The sequence below is a fragment of the Strix uralensis genome, chromosome 11 (assembly GCF_047716275.1).
Source record: "Strix uralensis isolate ZFMK-TIS-50842 chromosome 11, bStrUra1, whole genome shotgun sequence".
NCBI classification, from domain to species: Eukaryota; Metazoa; Chordata; class Aves; order Strigiformes; family Strigidae; genus Strix; species Strix uralensis.
The window spans coordinates 19,415,318-19,435,988 of NC_133982.1; the positions used below are offsets into that span (position 1 = coordinate 19,415,318).

The 20,671-nt window shown below is 45.8% G+C and overlaps 1 protein-coding gene across 2 annotated transcripts; it reads left to right on the forward strand.

The window, feature by feature from the left end:
* The first annotated feature begins 354 nt into the window (after positions 1-354).
* FAH (fumarylacetoacetate hydrolase) lies at positions 355-17,667 on the forward strand. Of its 2 annotated transcripts, XM_074880542.1 has the most exons (14): positions 355-506; positions 2,933-3,043; positions 3,691-3,812; positions 4,878-4,927; positions 6,387-6,477; positions 6,986-7,083; positions 7,334-7,386; positions 9,324-9,423; positions 10,120-10,250; positions 11,029-11,104; positions 11,705-11,751; positions 12,528-12,629; positions 13,636-13,753; positions 17,445-17,667. In XM_074880542.1, exons 1-14 carry the CDS (start codon positions 426-428, stop codon positions 17,522-17,524), a joined length of 1,260 nt encoding a protein of 419 aa, XP_074736643.1. In that variant the 5' UTR covers positions 355-425; the 3' UTR covers positions 17,525-17,667. The 2 variants fall into 2 exon arrangements, with proteins under 2 accessions (XP_074736643.1, XP_074736644.1); XM_074880543.1 differs by lacking the exons at positions 4,878-4,927; positions 6,387-6,477 and having other exon boundaries at positions 356-506.
* Positions 17,668-20,671: the final 3,004 nt, after the last annotated feature.

Consider the following 20,671-nt stretch of genomic DNA (forward strand, 5'->3'; position numbering starts at 1 on the left):
TTTCACCATCGCTCTGGTGCGTCAGCGACCCCTCAGAAGGTCAATGCGTGGGGTTACCTCTGCTCTTAGAGCTGTCTGCTCGCATCCCCCACCTGCAGCGATGGACCTGGTAACATGCAGCCTCAGTTTCCCAGGAGGGTGTATTGAGCAGGAAGAGCCTGTTTGTGTTTCTCCACCAGTTGTACCTTGCTGGGAACAGCTGCTGACTCATGCAAACCTCTGGCACTGATTAACCGCTGCCCGAGGGAGCAGGCAGAGGGGTGGGATGGAGACGGATCAGCGATTGGTTTGGGGCTGAGGATGGAGGATGGGATTTGGTGCTTCTGCGCTATGTGTTACAACATCTGAAGAGATCTGCCTAGAAAGTCAGGTAGCAGCCCTGGAGGTGGGCGCTCTCTGTAAGCAGGGACTGCTCGCTGCTCAGCATGTCTTTCATCCAGGTAGACAAGGACTCAGACTTTCCTCTCCAAAATCTCCCCTATGGGGTTTTCTCCACTAAGGAGGAGGTAAGTAACAGCAAACTTTGTCCTTGGGGTGTTGTAATTGTTCGAGGCTATGAATAAGAGCAGAAATTCCCGGCAACCTGGGATAAAGGAAGACTTCCCAGCCTGAGACGCTTGCACAGGCTTCCTGGCTTGACAGCAAAACTGGAGCTGCCGCACTGTCTTTTTTCTTAATGAGTTATTTTGATGACAGCTTCTTTAAAATTGCACAAAAGAAATGAAAAGTGTCAGAAGTACTTCGGGTAATACATACAGTAGTTTTTGTGTGGTTTTGACTGTTTTTATGAAATCATTAAATCTGCCTTTGATCTTTTCACTCTCTACTTAAAGGCACAGCACAGTTCGCGCTGACTTTTTTTTTTTAACTTGATCCCTCATTTTCTTTGTGACTTGAGTGTAATCATACAGTCACCCTTAAGAAGCCGCATTAAATATTTTAATCTACTGTTAATTCTGTAGCACCCAGTCCCCCTTGCACAACGTGAATTGACATAAGGGAAAGCATAGTCTGAATTTGTGAGTGTTGTCTCCTGGTGTGTTAAGAGCCTGCTCTTGGTGAGTTTGGTGGCTGCTAAAACATTAAACCAGGGCACAAAATGTGTGTTTCACTTCCTTGCAGCTGACCCCTTGTGTTTTATTGCATGTACATTTTCGCAATGATGCATTAAACATGTAAAAATAAATGTTATGTTTAAAGCTGTGCCCAAAGGCTACAGATTGAGCCAGCTTCGGGCCTTGTATTTTATGATCACAGAAGAAAACATGGTTCAACCTTTCTTCGATGGAGGTGGCTTCCAATTCCCATTTTCATGAGGACTTAGCCCAGCTAGGCTGAACCTCACATGTCTGAGTGCCTGACGGGATGGAGCCCCAGAGAGGTGTCCTCCTGGAGAAAGGGTAACGAGCCAAGAGACGCATCTCGGAAGGAAAAAGTGGAGGATTTATTTATCATTGCTCACGGAAACTTCATGATTATCTCCTGGTTTCTGCTGTCTCGGCTTATCCATGCAGGTTTAAAAAAAAGAATTTAAACTTGAAGATTGTGTTTTCTGATGTGGTATTTTCCAAAGATAAACCCAAGATGGTTCATTTAATCTCTTCCTAGATGTGTGTGTTGTTATCTAGCAAGTTTGGATTATTTTTCTGCCGACTCCAGTAACTGTTCTCTGAAGAAAACATCTTCACTCAAACCCTATGAAAAGACAGGCAAGGACTTACAGAAGTTATTTAGGAAAAGAACGTTCTAAAACTAGCACAACATTTTAATGATTTCAAGCTAAAGCAGTTGATGTCATTCCTGACTATCCCAGTTACAAATTAAGCTGACGTGACCTTTAGTTTTTTTCTGCAGGAATGTTTGCTGAATAAATACTTACTATCACATTTGGAATCTTGTTTAGAAATTAGAGGTTATAAAATAGGTTTAATAGCGTGGATTTTCATAGATGGTTATTCCCTTTTGGTAAACTGTTTTTTGTAACAACTGTAACTAGTTTGTCAAGACAATAATTGAAATTTGTCTTTGACTGCTGCAGCATTTTCATACCCCCCCTGTACGGCTGCAGCAGGCTGCAGTGGGATAGTCCGTGCTGCTCCCCTGCCGTCACCACCGGCTCCACACGCGCTTGGCACGGGCCCTGCGAGAGCTGCGCTGGATGAACAGGGCCTTTGTGTCTTGGGTTGCATCTGTCTGGCAAATGCAGCCACACTCTACTGTACATGTGGGAAGCTGTTCCTGTAGCGAGGCTAAGGCTTGTATGCAAGTCATGGGCTCCTTGCATGGCATGAGGATGGGTCCCATAGGGCAGCCTCATTCGACCTGGCACAGGAAATAATGTGGCAGAGCAAGATGCACGGCATTCCTGATACCGTCAGTGGAGTCCAGAGCACCCTTCACCTTCTGGGGAGGAACTGTGGTGCAGAAATGCCTATTTCTCTTTCCAATTACGTGGTTATAGGGATGAGATCAGTCCTGCCCATGGCGTGTCAATGCTTTGGTTCCCTGCTTGTAGAAGGAGGAATAGCATTTTTCTACTCCACAGTGTATTTCAGATGTATGGGCTTATTCTGCAATGCTTGTCATCAATGAGGGGTGGGCAAATACTTGTGGGGAAAAAGGAGCAGGGGAAGAAGCCTCTGCTTGTTGTCCTATCCTTCCCCTAAAAGATGGGGATGATGAGAAGGCACTCTCCCATCCCTCAAGGTCTGCAGGGAGTCTGCAATGATGCTCTGCCTCTAGGTCTTAACGTTTTTCAGCAGCCAGTCTCATCAACTAGCTTTTAATGGTCAATTGCTGTGTTATCAGACCCTTGTCCCTGATGGATTAAACTCTCTGTGGTCACCACCTTCCCCCATGCCCTCTTTGGAGGATTTGTGGGTACAAGCATAAACTCTTCTTCTCTTCCCCTCCTCCTCTTGCTGCTTTGTAGCCTAGGCATAGGCTCGGGGTAGCGATTGGAGACCAGATTTTGGATCTCAGCGTCATTAAACATCTGTTCAATGGACCAGCTCTTGCCAAACATCAGCATGTCTTTGACCAGGTATTTATCAGAGTCTGTTGTTCTAATTTCCACACACATTTTGGAAGTATTCCATAAGGGACTTTAGCAACTTATGGTGAGATAATGAACATGAACTGGAAATGTGTCATCCGGCAGACTCTGCTTACAGGGAAAGCTCATCACAGCTGTGATAGAAAGGAAAGCAGAGGCATTGGAGGTCCAAAGGATGTTTTCACTGAAAGTTTCATCAGACTTTGGCAATGCAGGGGTCTAACACAAAGTCTGAATGTTACTTCAGTCCCACTTCTGTCTTCCAACACTTCATGACAAGGAATCGGATGGGATTTTAATGACAGGAGGTTGTGTTAAGGGTAAAGGTAAATACAAATGACATCTGGTTACAGCTGATTGAGATCTCAAAGCCGCTAAAGTCTGAAGTAGTGTGTTAGGTTGGGCATGACGCAAACATGCAGCAGGTCCTGCTTCAGAGGACTTGTGGTGGGAGGACAGGAGTGCAGGCAGTTATGAACAGGGAGGATGGGCAATCTGGGCAGCTACCGCCGTGTAACCCTGGCCCACAGGCATTCGACCCTGGGATGAAAGTGCAGGACGTCTTCCGTGCATGGGAAGATTAAGCAAAATGTGGTCTTTTCTCTGCCACCCCACCTCTCTGTGTCACCTGTCAGCCTACCCTGAACGCCTTCATGGGGCTGGGCCGGGCAGCATGGACGGAGGCGAGAGCTTTTCTCCAGAAGCTGCTGTCAGCCAGCGAGCCGGCTCTGAGGGACAACGCAGAGCTGCGGAGGAGGTGAGGGAGCGGAGTGGGGCACGGTGACCTTTTAGCTGTGCCGTGTATCACCTGCATCACTCTGTGATCTGAGGCACCAAAATCGAAGGTCTGAACATGGCCACCTGCCACCTACATGGGAATTAACTGGGGTTTGAGCTTATTGAGAGCTTCCCTCTCTTAATTATGTCTCTGATTAATCCTTTAACTGCCCATAGATCTGGGGTGTCACCCTCTGCCTGGGAACACTGAGGTTTGCCCTGGGGTGTGCCCAGACCTGCTGCCTCTCTGTGGAGGGCTGAGCTGGGCTGCAAGAGTCTCCAGTCCACCTCTGCCACCTCCCCCAGCACTGTCCTGCCTGGAGCATCCTCTGGTGTGGGGAGACCCCTCCAATTGCTCCTCAAAACCCACCTGACTTTGCTAAAATCAAATCTGTTGTCACAGATTTGCTTCAGATACAGGGCAGCGCACTGGTGTGTAGGAGTGGGAGGGGAGGACTGTGCTCTGGTCTGTGCCGCGCTGATGGAAAACGTGTGTGTCCATAAATCACACACCTTCTTGTTTGTCTGGACTGATGCTTTAAACTCTGCAAGCGCCTGCCCTGGCAGTAAGCAGGAGCCATTCCTCCCTGTCCTGCCAGGGTGATTTAGGCACAGGAGCACAGGGGAGGGGTTGAACTGCTGCTTGACACAGGGCCCTTGAGCAGGCCCAGCAGTTTGAATCGGGCACCCCGAGAGCCACGTCCCATAAAGTCATCCTTTCCACACAGCAAAGGCAGTGGTAACCTGCTCAGCTGTGTGCATGGGCAGGGGGTGTTTCTCTGTGCCCCTTGGGAAACTGCCTCCCTTCCCGCTCGCACCCTGACGGATGCTCCTTTTGGGTGTAACCATCCCAGTAACAGCAGCTTGTACAGTCATCTTAGTTTTTCTGCAAGGTTTTTTTTTTTTTTTTTTTTGCTGCAAGGCTTTGCAAAATAAATTAAGGAAGGAGCTAGGAAAAAGAGTCAGCCCCTTACATGCTTAGAAACCACTTACGGGCAAGAGCTCCAAGTTTTCTGAGAGCTGAAGTCGTCATTTTTCATTTCAGAGCATTTGTACCTCAAGCTTCTGCAACGATGCACCTGCCAGCCCGCATTGGTGAGTCCCCCACAGCGGGGGGCTGCTCAGCGCTGCCCTTTGCTCCCGCCCAGAGAAGCTGCTTTATTTCCAGCTTGCTCAGACAGACAGATCATAGCTGTGACAGGGAATGGGTTTTGCAGGAGCCAGAAGTAGATTATTGTACATAATGAAAGGTAGGTGCTGTCTGTGGCACAAGAATAAAAGCCTGGGGAAGCTCAATAGCAGCCAGAAAATTCCTGGATGCAATTTTCAGTAAATCAGGGCTGTCTGGTGCCGCATAACTCATGTCATCAGATTGGCATCACCAAAGGCCTTTGTGAGTAGAGCCAGGGAAGAAATGTTCAGTTTCCAACATTTTCCCCATTTGCCATCAGAAAATAATTCAGCTCTTCCCTAGTTTTGCAAGGCAGATACTCCAGCATAGCCTCATAAACAAGCATGAGTCTCCGCTCCCAGACCATTACTCTGCATCCTAAATCTTACCTGCACTCCCACGAGGCCATGAACTGCTTTGGAGTTAGTGTATCCATATTGATAGATAAACATTTGCTTATTTTTAACAGAAATTTATATTTGGAACCAAACCAACTTGATCAAAATCACTCAAGGGATGTGACCTTCACAGGAGCAGGGATGTGAACTTGCCTATTTCCCAGCCAAGTCCTGTTCCTGCTGGGCTTTTGGCTCTCGTGGGGCACAGACCTGGCTTGGGACAAAGTCTAGCCCGGCCCAAAGGCACTGTGATGAGTTTCCCTAGATGTGATACCTTCCTGAAAATAGTTTCAAGTTGAATATGTCTTTTCAAATAATGCTGTCTCCTAGCACTCACAAGTGCTGTGAATGCCCTGGCAGTTACAAGTTATTTAGGTTTCCACTGCACTTGCATTCAGCTCTGTCCTGTGCATGATTCATGCTTGTCCTGAGAGCAAGCACTGGCTGTATCCTCTGCTGGGACTGCAAGATAACTTGCAGAGCTTGCAAAACAATATAATGTAAACATCCCCTTCCAAGTTGAGTTTTTTCCCCCCAAACTCCCCGATTTCCCATTAATCTGAAGGGTGGGGAGCTGTTTGCCAGGGATGGCAGCAGAGGGCAGCAGATGTCCTGAGTATGAGCCGATTCCCTCCACCTGGGTACCACCGGCAAGACAAAAAGAGCGGTGGGACTGGGCTTGCCTCTGGAACGCTGGCTGCTGCTTTGTCCTTGCTCTTTCCCCCCCTCTTCTCTACTGGAGGCTTCAAAAAAAGCCCAGTTTTGTATGCATAATTTATAGGTGAGCTGTTAATCACCACCTTTATGCTATTAATTGCATCCCCATGCTAATAATATCAAATGTTGCTACTTTCCTCTATTTGGTGTTCTCGCTGTCTCTTTTTCTGCTCTTTTCATTGCCAGCAGCGTACTCTGTGTATTAGCCCCAGCAGATGGGGGACTTTCCTACCATTGATCCTTATTTTATGGGCTTTTTTCCACGCAGGAGATTACACTGACTTCTATTCTTCACGCCAACATGCCACAAATGTTGGGATTATGTTCAGGGGGAAGGAGAACGCTTTGATGCCTAACTGGTGGGTAGTTCAGGTTTTTCACTGGTGCAGCATTATACTGCATGTTTATCTGTATCTATATGTAATTTTTTAAAGATCTGAGTAGTCTTTCAGCAAAATACTGATTTCAGTTCATAGTGGATGCGAATCTGTACTGTCAAAAATTCAAAAACAGAACTGAAAACCACATTTCCCCAGCCTTAGCCAAGTCTGCACTGCATTTCATTACAGCAGCTGCACTGATTACAATGCAGACCTCTGGTTCAAAGACAGATTTACCTAAGAAATTGGGTTTTGCTGAGTGACAAGAAAGCAGTGGCACAGAAGTGCATTAACACATCCACGTGGCTTTGGATTATAGTTTGTTCATGTCTTTATCTCAGAGCAAGTAAGGTGCAAATGTTCATGCCCATCTATGCAGAGCGCTCTCCTCATACCTTGCACCCCCATGGTGCTTCTACCCCAAAAAACTGCTCTGGATGGTGATGGTTACACAACTAACCCACGCCCCATGGTGCTTTCTCACAAGGCTGCACTTACCTGTTGGTTATCATGGCCGGGCATCATCCGTTGTGGTATCTGGGACGCCCATCCGGAGACCTGTGGGGCAAATGAAACCTGACAATGGTAAGTCCATGGTAGGCTTTTAATGTGGCTTTATTTTTTTTTTTTTTTTAATTTTTTATCCCACATCAGTAGTGGAGAGAAATGGTCTGGGATGCCTTGTCTAAAACCCAGCCTGGGGTCTGGGCAAGAGAAAGCTCCGAGTTAAGTCCATCTTGTGTTTGCAAGCCAGGCAGCATCAGCTGCTCTGTTTCTTCTGGCTGTTACTTTTATGTCCTTACCTGTCTTAAAATACTCTTTCTTCTACCCACAGAAAAACCTCCAGTGTTTGATGCTTGTAAGCGTCTGGATATTGAGTTAGAAATGGTAAGATGGGGCTTTTTTCCCCCTACCACTTAAAAAACATTAGAATAGAAACAGGAAGGAAAAGGTAGGTTTAGCTTCTTCTAAAAGAAATATCTCATAAGGTCCATTCCCGTGTTTCCCTCTGAGCAGTGTGTGCAGCAGGCTATAAAGATTTCTGTGGGGGAAACCTTCCCTTCTAACAAGTTGTAGGGTGCATTAGCTCATTGAGTGGTTTGCTAATACAGCTTTCAGGCTGGAAACAGCTCGTCTGGCCAAATCTGAGCACTAGTGCAGCAGTCTGGAAGCAGACAGGCATAATTCTTTTTATCAGACACCACAGCCTGTTGTCTGGTTAGCTGTTACCTCTGCACTGCAGCCGGGATCCTTTCATAGGCGCAGGGGATTTTGGAAGTACAGGCTGTCTGTGCCTCGAGTCTAGAGCAGAGGAAGCTGTGAGTTCTTGGGGGTACAATTCAAACTCCTCATTCTTTTAGCAGGAAAGATGAAACCTGTGCCATGGGTGTTGTAACAAAACATCCTTGGAAGGTGCATCTTCTTGTGACTTAGTGTGGTCCAGAAGGGAGAGTTTTATAGGATTGTTCATTATGATTTATATAATTTTTATATGATTTATTCCCCATCTCTCCCCTTTTAAAACAAAAAAAAAAAGGTGGAAGAAGTCTAATAGTAAGAGAGATGGCACTAAAAGTGAACTGAAAGCCTTTAGTGCTGTATGCTTTGCAGATCGATGCTATAAAGTGGGAGGCAGTCCCGTAAAGTGGGGTACACAAAGTGCTGCCATACCTCTGCTTTGCAGCCTGGGTTTTACTCCTGGCTGTTGTGAGAGCAGATTTAGACTGATGAAGGCTTTGGAAGACAAAGCTTCCATGTTGTTGGCAGAAAGAGACAACTGAGATTCCCTGCAGAATTCTCTGCCACATGCTCAGGCTGTACATTTTCTAAGGGAGCAAGTGCAGGCACCCAGTTCATGACCTGTTTCACTTAGTGGGCACATTTCTCCTCTTCCCCACTGTCATGACAGGCTCCAGTTGCATTCAGCATCCCCTCCGATGACTTTAAACTCTTTCCTGTTCACCGTCTGCAGCAGAGTCACTTCAGTGGGCAAACCTGTTCTGCATCTGGATTGTAATTAGGAGAGACTATTTTGCTCCTGCGTTTTGACAACATCATGCCCTTGTTTAATGAGTGGCTCTTAGCAACTCACTGCTCTTAAGTACTTCAAGCCTGCCAGCTTCGTGGGGAGGGGAAGAAAGAGGGAGTAGGCCATGGGTTTTGTCTAATTGTGTATGGGAAATGATGCAAAATCCCATCCTGTCCAGCCTCTGTTGCTTGTGTGTAATCCTCTGAGCAGTAGTCCTGGTTTGAGCTGGAATAAAGTTAATTTTCTTCCTAGTAGCTGGTATAGTGCTGTGTTTTGGATTTAGGATGTTGATAACACACCGATGTTTTAGCTGTTGCTAAGCAGTGTTTATACTAAGTCAAGGACTTTTCAGTTTTCGTGCTGCCTGGCCAGAGGAGACTGGGCTGCACAAGAAGCTGGGAGGGGACACGACCAGGACAGCTGTCCCAAAGGAGCCAAAGGGATATTCCATACCATAGGACGTCATGCCCAGTATATAAACTGGGCGGAGTTGGCTGGAGGGCACTGTGGCTCAGGGATTGGTCAGTGGGTGGCGAGCAATTGTATGGTGCATCACTTGTTTTGTATATTTTCTTATTATTTTCTCTTCCTTTTCTGTCCTATTAAAGTGTCTTTATCTCAACGCACATGTTTTACTTTTTTTTTTTTTTTTCCTCAATTCTCTCCCCACTGGTGCGGGGGGAATGAGTGAGCAGCTGTGTGGTGCTTAATTGCCAGCTGGGGTTAAAGCACGACAGCAGTAAAGATTTTTAGCTTCAAAAACTTCCTTAATCAACATTTTGCTTTTCAATTTAAGGCGTTCTTTGTAGGTCCTGGAAACAAGTACGGGGAGCCAATTCCTATCAGCAGAGCCCAGGAGCACATCTTTGGGATGGTCCTTATGAATGACTGGAGCGGTAACCGCTGCTGCGGGAGTCTGCCTGGAGGGGGGGTTACAGTGTCATGGGAAACCTTAGATAGGGATAAATTATCTATTTTAATAGTGGAATAGTGATCATTGAAACCGCTGGGTACGGTTGAAAGGGATGAAAATGAAATGCTGTCTGCATTTTTCAGGCTCTGTTTCAATCCATCTTCGATCAATCAGTAGCACCAGAAATTGCTGCCTAATGAAGATTTATTTACTATGAAAGAGCTAATATCAGTCTAGTTTCTTCTAGCCAGGGAAGGAGCAGCCCTAAGGATGGTGATTCCAACAGAGGATTGGTTTCAGTGTCACGAGAAGGAAAGGGATTTGGCAATCACAAATCCCTCAGTCTCAACTACTTAAATCTATGCAGAAATTTGCCGTACAACTGGCACGGACCATTAGCTGGGTGTAAAAGCATTGATTAAACTGGGGTTAAAAATGCTGGTTATATGGGGATGGCCTGACTTGTTTTAATTATTGCTGACTTTTCTTCCTAATCTAGCTAGTCTAAGAAAATTGGTTTGAGGGTCTGAAAGGGATGGATTTAAATCAGAATTTAGGCACAATGGCTAGAAAAGGGTGGTGATAACATTTCCAATCTGTGTTACTCTTTCACAGGTGCGTTGGCTGCACAACTCCTAGGATATGTTTAACAGCACTGCTCTGAATTTTCTCTTCCTAGCCCGTGACATCCAGAAATGGGAATACGTTCCTCTGGGTCCATTCCTGAGCAAGAGCTTTGGCACAACCATCTCTCCTTGGGTTGTTACCATGGAAGCTCTCATGCCATTCGTGTTGCCAAACCCTGTCCAGGTTAGCAAGAGAAAGGGTTGAAATGAAGGAAAAGCAGTGCTAGAAAAATCTCAGCAGAACTTGTAGGTCCCATCAGTAGAAATCACTGAGCTGTGCCAATGCCAAGCACTCCCTTCCTAGAGTTTACAAGTGTGATCCTGCTTCCAAACATATGAAGGCACCCTGGGTCCTCTGAGTTCAAATGCTCATTGATGTCACCGGCGCTGGCACATGGTGCCCTGAGCTGTCATCCTGCCTGCTTGAGCAGGGCAGAAAAATCATCTCCTTTAAAACACCTGGAAAGTAAACTGATCAGAGAGCTTCTTGTTAGCGTTTGGTAGCACTTAGCATCCAGCAAGCAGTGGAGAGAGAGTGGACTCAAGCCAAAACACTTTGTTCAAGCATTTCCAGTTGTCTGTATTATGTAGACGTTTAGTTAAAACTGAAGAAGATAATAAAGAGTCTTGCAGAGAACTGACCATCTTCTCTGTGCAGGCACAGACCAAAGGTGTGTTAGCACTGTATTTATTTTGGACTAACATCGTCGCCATAATGATGGAGAGGGCTTTTGGAGCCCATGTGCAGAAGAAGGAATCAGATTATATGGATATCACATCTGTTCAGAAAGATCTTTAAAAGTGTGTGTATGAGAGCAAGCAAAGCAATAATCTGAGCAGTAACAACGGTGAAGTAAATGGGGTGTGCAGCACAGGCTGGTTAAACAAAAAGTCACTGGGATAGCTCGTCGAATTTTTCCTTTCTGTTTGTTTAGACTGTGATGCTTTTTGTATGCTTTTAGGATCCCAAGCCACTGCCCTACCTTCAGGATAAAGAACCCTACACTTTTGACATCAAGCTCTTTGTTGCTATTAAAGGTATGGCAATGCTGAGTGGGTTCTAAAGCTGAAATTGCCAATTAAGGAATGCACAACAACCACCTATTTCAGACAACTTTCTCTTGGCTCTGCAGTCCTCCTTTTCCCTCTTTGCCCAGATGGCCTCTGTCAGAGAAAGAGGCAAAGCTCTTCATGCTCCCCGTTGGCCGTGCAGCAAGGTGCCAAGGAGGGAATGCCTCCCAGATGATCAGTGTACCATGAGGAGGGCCCTGGGGGGGTCTGCCTGCATGGGCAGGAGTGAGCAGGGCATGGAAAGGGCAGATGTATGTGGGATTCAGATGTTAACCCAGCTCAGACCCCCAGCTCTTGGCCCTGCTGATTGCTAGGTCCAGGTGTTGCTTCTGTAGTAGACCAGAGAGTAGGAAATGGGCAGCTTGATGCTACCCGGGTGCCATCCACACACTTGTTTTCTACGAAATGCTGGCCTTCATATCAACAGGAAATGTTATTACTTGTTTCTTGCTAGTGATTACAATGATAAAAGAAGTCTCCATCCATCTGTAAAATCAAAAGACTCCAACATCTTTCATCCAACACAAATTGCTTCCCTGTTTCTTTTTTTTATTTTATTTTCTGCAGGAGAAGGAATGAGCATGCCAACTACCATATGCAGATCTAATTTCAAGGTAAGACTCCAGTATCTCTTATTTGTTGATGTCATCAGCTCCAGCCTTGGGCCAATTCAAACACTGATTTTTGCATTAGCTGAAGATCAAAAAGGGAATGGCCTCTTGCCGTGCAGAGGTGCAATACAGCTTTGCAGTCGCAGCTGGTAATTTAGATGCAAACTCGCTGCTGCAACGCCACTCCGAGCCTGGGTCTGCCCTGGCCCCTCTGTGCGCAGCATGGTGGCTCTGCCTTTACAGGCTGAGTGAAGCCAAGAGCTGTATGTACCAGCTGCAGGATTTCTCAATCAATTTTATATTCACATTTAGTTCTTTGCATAGTAATTACCTTAATCAGTAAATCGGTAGTCAGCAAATCAGTAATAAGGAGATTTTTCTATAAAGCCATTAAAATACTGGACTTAGTCATGGATCCTGGGTCAGCAGTGCTGGCCTTAAAGAGGAAGAAGAGGAGAAATGACATGCAGCTGAAAGAAGAGAAATTTTAAGGGATTAAATTGCATGTTAAAGTACGTGTTTTATATGCACATAGCAGCTCCTGGTCATCATTCAGAAAGCAATCAGCCAGGCCACAGTAACTACCGAGAATGCAGCACTAAGTAAATGTGGAGGTTGCTTTTAGGCTGCTGAAGGTTCCTGATTAATTAAGGAAACTTTTCTTTAGGGACAGTCTTCCCAGCATCATCCCGAGAATGCAATATGTTCTGCATAGCCTAATGGCATGACAGAGAGGTTTGTCCTTCATTGCTTTAGCCTCCTCTTCCTCCTTCCTCCAGCACATGTACTGGACCATGAAACAGCAGCTGGCTCATCATTCAATCAACGGGTGCAACCTCAGCCCTGGAGATCTCCTGGCCTCTGGCACAATCAGTGGACCCGTAAGTGTTTAAATAACGACAGTCACTGAGAACTGGTCAGCAACCCAAAACCAACTGGTCTAAGCCCTGTTTGATTTGAGCAGCCATGAAAATATCTGCAGTTCTTTCCCAGGCACTTTGGGCTGATGCTTTGGTAGCCCCAAAATCACACTGAGAAGTGATAGGTTTTTTGTTGTTACTGTTTTTGGGGTTTTCTTTAATCTTTCCTGCACTCCTTTCCCTAAGAACTATTTTACTGCAGATGCAAATTAATGTCTGTGCACAAGCCTCCACATGGCCTATTTATGCTCTATGAAATGCAGCTTTTTTATTTCTGAGAAGAATGTAAAAAGTGCATGGGTATAATGCTAGTTTCTCTAATACTACATATTTGGAGCTAACTTTACAGGCTATTATTCCCCTTGAACTGCCCTATGGACATCTGTTGAATATATGGGTAACTTGCACTTTGTGAAACATCAAATATAAATCCTCTTCATGCTGTCTGACAGACAGCCCTCAGTCAAGTTGCTTCCAAGTTGGGATACCTATACTTCCATTCTGAGCATTTCTGAAGTGCTTTTTGCTTCCTTTGAACTATTGTACTGCAGATTGACATTAAAGACTTGCAAACATTCACCAGCTTTGCTCTTCTGAAAAACAAAATGTAAATAAAAATTGGAAAGGTGACCACATAAAAGCACTGGATTTGTAGAAGTGCCCTCAATTTGTTTCCACTGTTGCAGTAGCATACCCAAAGTACTTTTACAGGGTTTAGCACTATGTTAAATACACCAGCACTATGTTAAACACACCAGATAACAGCTGTAAGCATGACTGCTTATAGCAAGCAAGCAATTAAAATACAAAGACAGGAAGACAAGCCAATGTATCAATGAATTAAATCAACAGCAAAACTCTGTTCTATAGACCTACCATACTTGTGCGTCTACTTGCAGCAGCAAGTGGCTTAACAGCAGGACAGATACTAAAAAGTTGTTTATTTGTTTATGAACTCTTGCTGCAGGAGCCGGAGAGCTTCGGCTCCATGCTGGAGCTGTCCTGGAATGGAACAAAGGAAATCCCTCTTGGCAGTGGACAGACTCGTAAATTCCTGCAGGACGGAGATGAAATCATTTTGACAGGTAATGGCCAAACAACTGCTCTTACACTGCACCAGGGACACATTTCCATAGACTGATCCCAGTAGTACAAGTGTCTGGTGGGGACATTGGCTACTCTGTACAAACCTGCCACGCCAGCACGGTTGTTTCCATCCTACCTGTCAGGAGGCAAAAGGAGGTGGATAGAAATTTCCCTGCAATAAACGCTTTCTGGATTAGATTATTTGCTTTGCTAAGTAATTAAAGATAAAAAGATTTTGCTATGCCGGTGCGTGAGTGCTAAGGGATGATGGAGGAAGGTTTGGCTTTATGGGCGAAAATATCTTGGTTGATGTATTGGTGCCACCACAGTCCAAGTTTGCACACAGAGCAGAACTTGGCAAATGCTGAAAAAAGTTATTGTGCAAATAATATTTAATTTGTAAGATAGGCATATTCAGTGAAGTGTGTTGCAGATCAAATATGTAGGAAACAGCATGAAGCCTGCTAGAACAGCTGACCAGTGCCTCTCTGAAAATGGCTGTCCTTGAGAGCTGTTTCATGCTGGGCCATGGTTTTAATTTTCATCTTGATAAACTAAGGATTTTATGAATTAAACTCTACCATGGTGTTTTGTGATCTAAATCCCACTCCTACTTCTTTTTAATCCAAAGACTAGTGCAAAACAAATCTATTTTTTCCTTTCCTCTCATCTTGTCAACCCCTTTATGGCTTTGAGGTGGCAAATATTTGGCAAGAACAGCCATGAGAAAATTTTGATTCAAGCCTGCGTATGTCTTTGCTACATCGCCTACTGAATTTTTAAAGAATATCTTGTGGCGTGTTGTGCATCATCAGATGAGACCCAGCCAGTGCCACGCCTGGCCCTGAGCAGCTCCATCATGCTGATGTGATCAGAGATAGTCTGCACGGAGAACAAAACAGCTCAGGCGATGAGAAAACACTTACAGGTGTGATTTAGGGCAGAGAAAATGTGAGTGACTAATGCCTGTGCAGCAACCTGAAGGACATGAGGGTGTGATGCTAGTATGTGTTCACATACCTGTGCCTGCATAAGCCAACCAGGACTTTTAGGATTTTTGCCAAAATAGTCTAAAATTTCTCATTTTTTTCAGAAAGCTTTTTAACAAAACCCAAGAACTTTTCTGTGATGAAAAAACCATAAAAATGGATGTATTCCAGTCTCCCAGTGATGGCTCTGTAAGATGTTTTGGTAGTATTGCAGCCAGAGTCCCAATGCCTCCTGTCCAGCAGCCTATGCATATTTCTGTGGGGTGCTGCCAGTTTTGCAGAGGAAGATGCTGAGACGACCAGAGATTGAGATGTACTGGAGAGATCCATAGATGATGAAACGGAGGAGTCCCCAATACCTCTGACATCCTTCAGCCTCCCCACAATGCAGCGACTACTCATACTGCAACACGTAGGCATCTGACACTGCTCTCTATAGGCTTCCTATACATTAAGTGCAAAGAAACAGTCCTCCAGCAATTCAGAGTACCACATTGCCCTCCAGAGTTGCAGATCTCCCTCCAGTAACTATGCCAGGAGCCCTAAATTAGGGTACAGTTAGATGTTATGAACACCCCTTTGGAGTTACAAGATGACATCCCTATTGGCAATGAGCACCTTGCAGTTTGGGAGCTGCTGGCTCAAGGTGGCCAGCTGAGGGACAAATGGGACTAGACCATGACCCATGTTGTTCTTCATGCCCAGAACAAGCTGTGTTACTTAATACTTTAAATCCTGAATGTCTCTAATCTTTAAAGATGACATGTTGGCATTGTTGTTAACCTGGATGAAGGCACTGTTGCCCCAGTGGGACAAGTCTCACATTAATCACTATTTTACACTAGCACAGTTTGTGATTGCAGTGATCAGGGCATCGCACCATCCACGAGATGCAGGTGCTGCTGGGGCTGTCTGCTGGGACGGTTTGGGATCTCCTTCTATTTAGTGATGTATGGCAGGTCTGGTGCCTTAAGGCACCACTGAGGCATGGCTAGTGCTATTGCATCCTCTCCCGAGATAGTGCCATTAGCTCTTGTCAGCTGCCCAACCCATAATTTCTAGCCTCCTATTATCAACTTTGTGTTCTCGCTCCCCTTGTGGGAACTATTTCAGAGCCCTAACACATAAAATGAGAGAAATATATTTTTCCCAAGAAGTGTGTCTCAGGGAGGGAGCATTGCAAGGGAAGGGTTGCTCGTGGTGTGCTGCAGTTGGCTGCAAAAATCTCTCTGTAGCTCCTTGGCACTCTGCTCAGGCTGATGCTGCTGGCAGCAGAGCTTGCTTTGTTAAATGTGCTGCTCCTTGGTACTGCTCTAAATCATAGTTGATAGTGGGGATAACTAAACTGGACTGAAATAATAAGCCAACGCTCAAAGGAGAGCTGGCAGTGAAGCCTAATGAAACAAACGGAAACAGAGCTGAGCCTTAAAGCAAGAGTCTTACTCAAGTATTGCTTACGAATGAGGATTACCCGGCAGATAGTGGGATGGTGTCTGTGGGCAGGCTGTTACACAAGCACTTAGAGACACTGCTGTCCTTGGAAAAACTTCATTTCATCCTGGCTGAGAGTTGCACTGTGGGTTAGAGCTGGCAAGGTCTGTCCTCATGCTGCAACAACTTTGGCTGCCCTGCAGCCTGAGCCCACCCATCCTCCTCTTCATCGGAGGAGGTTTCCACTGATCCGTGCTAAGGGTGGGAATTAGGGTTAAGGTCTGTTCTGCTCAACTCCCTCTTGGCTTCTCAAAGGCAGCTGGTTTTTAGCACATGCAGGGAAGATGATGTATTCCATTATTTTAGGAAAATCCATCTTTAACTATGAAATCAGTCCTTAAAATACAGCATATACCACCTGTGTCTTTCCTTTGATCAGCTGTTTTAGCAGAGAGCTACAGTAGGTCTCCTTGGCTGTTTCTTCCCAGAATAGTCTTCCCAGATGGGCCAGAAGCCCCTGGCTGTGTCCCCTCCCCTCCTTCATCTGCAGCTTTGCTAGTGGATGCTGTTTCTGGAGCAGCTCGGCTGGCCCATGGCAGCAAGAGGCACTGCAGCATCTCCGTTCTAATGTCATCTCTTCCATCACACAGGAGTGGGGAGAGATTGAATTGTCCTGTAGTTAGAGATGTTGTGACAGGCTGGTAACTTCAACAGTTGTCAGCAGACCTTCAATGCCTGTTTATATAATAGACAATAAATTAATATTTTGAGTCAGATGCTCATGGAACTACTTGATTTTAGCGAGCGAAGCAGATTCTGCAAGGGTAGGTCCTGCTGGTTGAGGTGGTTTAATGATCATCTTTGTGGCTATAAGCATCCTGATGTCCCAAGAGCAGTCCTAATGCTGCAGAAAGAGAATCCAGATTTACTCAGTTAATTACAAGGCTGGGCCAGGCAGCAAATCAGCTTGCCAGTTAGATTGATGATGCTGCAGGTTAGGTTTGAAAACAGAAATATTGCACATCTTGTTTGCTCTTTGATCAATTCACTGAACTTGCATATTGCTGTGTTCAACATTCAGTGCTTCTTTTTTCTTTTTTAATATTCCTGGGCTACTTGAACTCTTCCAGGTGTTCTTTTTTTTACCCCTCATTGCATTTCTGAAATGTTTGCACTCATTTTTGTTCTCTTTATGCCTCTATTCACTTTTATTTCTGGTAAAATCCTGCTGTCCTTACAGAACAAGCTGTCTGTTGTTTTCTGGCCTTAGGTTACTGCCAGGGCAATGGCTTCCGCGTGGGATTCGGCCAGTGCTCAGGAAAAATCCTTCCAGCCCTGTCGGATCCATGATGACTGGAGTAAGGTGACATCTGAGGAGGAGGATCTCTCCCTCCACCTTTAACAGTCGTGCTGCTCCATTCAGATTTATTATTTTTATATGAGTGATTGGAATCTTATTAGTTTTAATTATCAATAAATATCTTGAAGATGAATGTGTGTCTCTGGTGCAATAACAAAAGGATTTCGATGCTAGCTTAAAATTCTCAGAATAAGATGATTGAAATGGAAAGTGAGACTCTTAACTCTTCTACTATATTAATATGTTTTTCATAATTATAAAAAGAGGCTTTCAAGTAAACTTAAATATTCAGAGTACTAGGTTGGTGATAACAGCTGAGATTGCATGCTGACTTCTTTTCTTCACAGTGTTAATGTGCTGGATTTAAAATCCTTAAGGCGAGTTGCATATGGATGCTAAAAGCTTGTAGAGCATCCTGAGTAAAAGACAGTTACATGACTATGCCCTAAACTAATTTGTAACAAAGCAGTTTGCAAATGTGATAATCAATACAACTGAAAGCAGCAGGAAAGCAAACCAAAAAAGTACTAGACAAACTGTCAACCTTTTAAAATAGTGCAAACAGGAATTGTACTGTACAAAAAACCCCAACGCACCAACAAACAACTAATGATGACCAAGAAGGGTCAACACTAAACTCCTGCATCTTAGAAGGAAAATCTGTGCAGGCTTTGGAGTTCAACCCTTACACTGCAGCACTGATGAGTTCCTGGAAGTAAACCCCAGCAGGCTGCAGCCTGCAGCTGCCGCCCTCCCCTTGCCCCGGGAGCAGGCGCGTGGTCCGTACTCCTCCTGCCCTTACACAGGCAGAGGCAACTCTCCATGTCCCAGAACAAAGATCGCCACCAGCCCTGAGATGGGAGCCTGTGTTGGGGCACCCCTCAAAAGAGAGCATGAAGACACCTCATGCATCTTGCCCTGGTTTGAGAGAAGGGAATTCCCCATTTCTCTCACCCTGTGCACCAGCTTCCCCGGGGTCAAGGAGGGAGGGTGAACTCCATGGCTGGAGTGATCCCCAGGCTCTCACTGGTGGCCGTCACACCTTGTCACCTAACGGGGGCTGCGGTAAGAGGACACCGAGGGGGCAAACTCCCTTCCTGCACTCCTAAAAGGCATCTCTTGCTGTGGCATCCCCTTGCAGCAGGCAGTAAACAAAGCCACATGCCACTTTTCTCAAGTGTAAAGGGCATCTGCTGTCTCCCACTGGTCTACAAATCAATTTAACTCTATGGCCAAATGCCAAATCACATCAATTAGAGGATATTACTCACTGAAGAAGCTCAGGAGACCAGATAATGAACTCTGGTACAGTGCAAGGGGAACTTGTTAAATATTTGCTTGGTCCTCAAAGTGAAGAGCCTGATGAGGCTGCTGGCTTTGTGCAGCGACAGCAGGATGAGCACAGGCTGCTGCTTTCCCGTGGCTGCCCCGTTGCTCCCCCCAAGGTCTGCCAGGTAGTTTTGCTGGTGTGGGCCATGAGGGATGACATCAAAATGTTATCCTGGGGAGCACCCAGTGCTAATTGGGAATGTGAACCTCTTGGCCATGCAGGAGAGAAAAATGAATTTGAAATGAAGATTAATGAAAAAATGTGGCAGTGCAGATAAATCACTGCTAATGGGACATGTTCACTGAAACAGACTCTCTTCCAGTGTGCAATAATAATAGTCCCTTTAAAGAATGATACTTGGAGGATCATCCCCAAATCAATTTAAATTTTTAGCCTAAGACATTCCACTATCACCAGGAGGGATGACCTGGCCAGGAAAACAGTGGCTCATTGTTGTTTATCAAGGAAAAGCTATTTCCCCTTCAGGGTCTTGTGGAAACTCAGAGCTGAACTAATAGGCAGATATTTATTTAATGTACTCTGACTTGGTTGTCCATGTACGGGATGCTTTGTGCTCTCTTTTGACCTCAGAGGACACCCACAAGTTGCCACCTTCCCTCTTGGATTTAAAAATAACTCATGAGGCTGCTGGCTTTGTGCAGCGATAGAAGGATGAGCACAGCCTGGCTTTACTCCTGGCAGCAGCAGGAGGACACAGAAAGCATTTATCCAGTGGAGAAATTTCTCCACAGAAGCAACATCCACGTTGCATCTTGCCATATCTGATGTGTTGGAAATGCAGCGTCTGAGGAGAGGGGTGCACCCGCAGAGAGACAAGACCTGATGTCGGAGCAGTATGCATTAGTCATGGGGTTTGACCTTGATGCAAGATGTTTTGCAGCCAGGAAGGACCACAGTGTCAGTGCTTTCTGGGTGCAGGAATACTTACAGAAACTGTTAAATCCATAGTGCTCTTCCCTGGCTTTGTGCAAGGTAAAGGCAAGTCCTGTACATGGGCAATGAGACCATCTCCCAAAGAGCCAACCTGGTGCTGCAAGTGGAAATTGGTCTCCTTGCTTGAACAGGCAGGAAGGTCAGTGGTGCTGGGAGCCCTGCTGCAAATCAAACCCTGGCAGGACAGAGGCACCCAGCTACAAATCCCCCCAGGCTGGCTCCTGACCCCGAGCCCGGCTGCCACCCACAGCCCCAGCCCTGAGGGAGTAGGGTGGCTTTGCATCTGCTGTGGCCACACTTTCCATCCTGGGGCCACAACGCCCAGCGTCTGGCCAAGCACCCCTGGACTGTGCTGGGGATGGGTGGGAGGTGGTAAGGTCCCCCCTGTGACCTCAAGGTGGCAGAGATGAACTTCTCTGGTCTGGAGACATCTGGAGAAGTCCCAGGTTCTCAGAAGGTGGAGAGTTTCTGGAAAGGAGCTCAGATACAGCTCTGAAAGCAGGTTTCAGAGGTGAGCTGGAGACAGTCCAAAACCTTGCTGAGGACAGAGCTCAGAGACATCTGCCGCCTGCTGCATGGACAGGGGCCAAAAAGCCAGGAGATGCTAAAAAAGGAGAGAATTTTTTTTTATGCCTAAGGCCACTTTCTTTTCTTCCCCAGAACAAGGTTGTGGGCTTCATTCAGGTGGGCACTGGGGAGAAGGGGGGCCCATAGCTGGACTGCCCTCACCCAACACAGCAAGCCCAGGGCCAGCAGCACTGCTGATTCTCGTCCCTGCCAGGGTACCAAGGGGCAAATGAAGGGTATATCTGTACTGCAACGTGCAGTGCTGTCCTTAAAATAGCATTGCTTT

Bases quoted from the DNA above. Each gene is read 5' to 3' on its own strand.
- FAH (XM_074880542.1), top strand. From the start codon at position 426: ATGTCTTTCATCCAGGTAGACAAGGACTCAGACTTTCCTCTCCAAAAT. The intron at 9,424-10,119 runs GTAACCGCTGCT...TTCTCTTCCTAG, and splicing joins CCTTATGAATGACTGGAGCG to CCCGTGACATCCAGAAATGG. The intron at 11,105-11,704 runs GTATGGCAATGC...TATTTTCTGCAG, and splicing joins GCTCTTTGTTGCTATTAAAG to GAGAAGGAATGAGCATGCCA.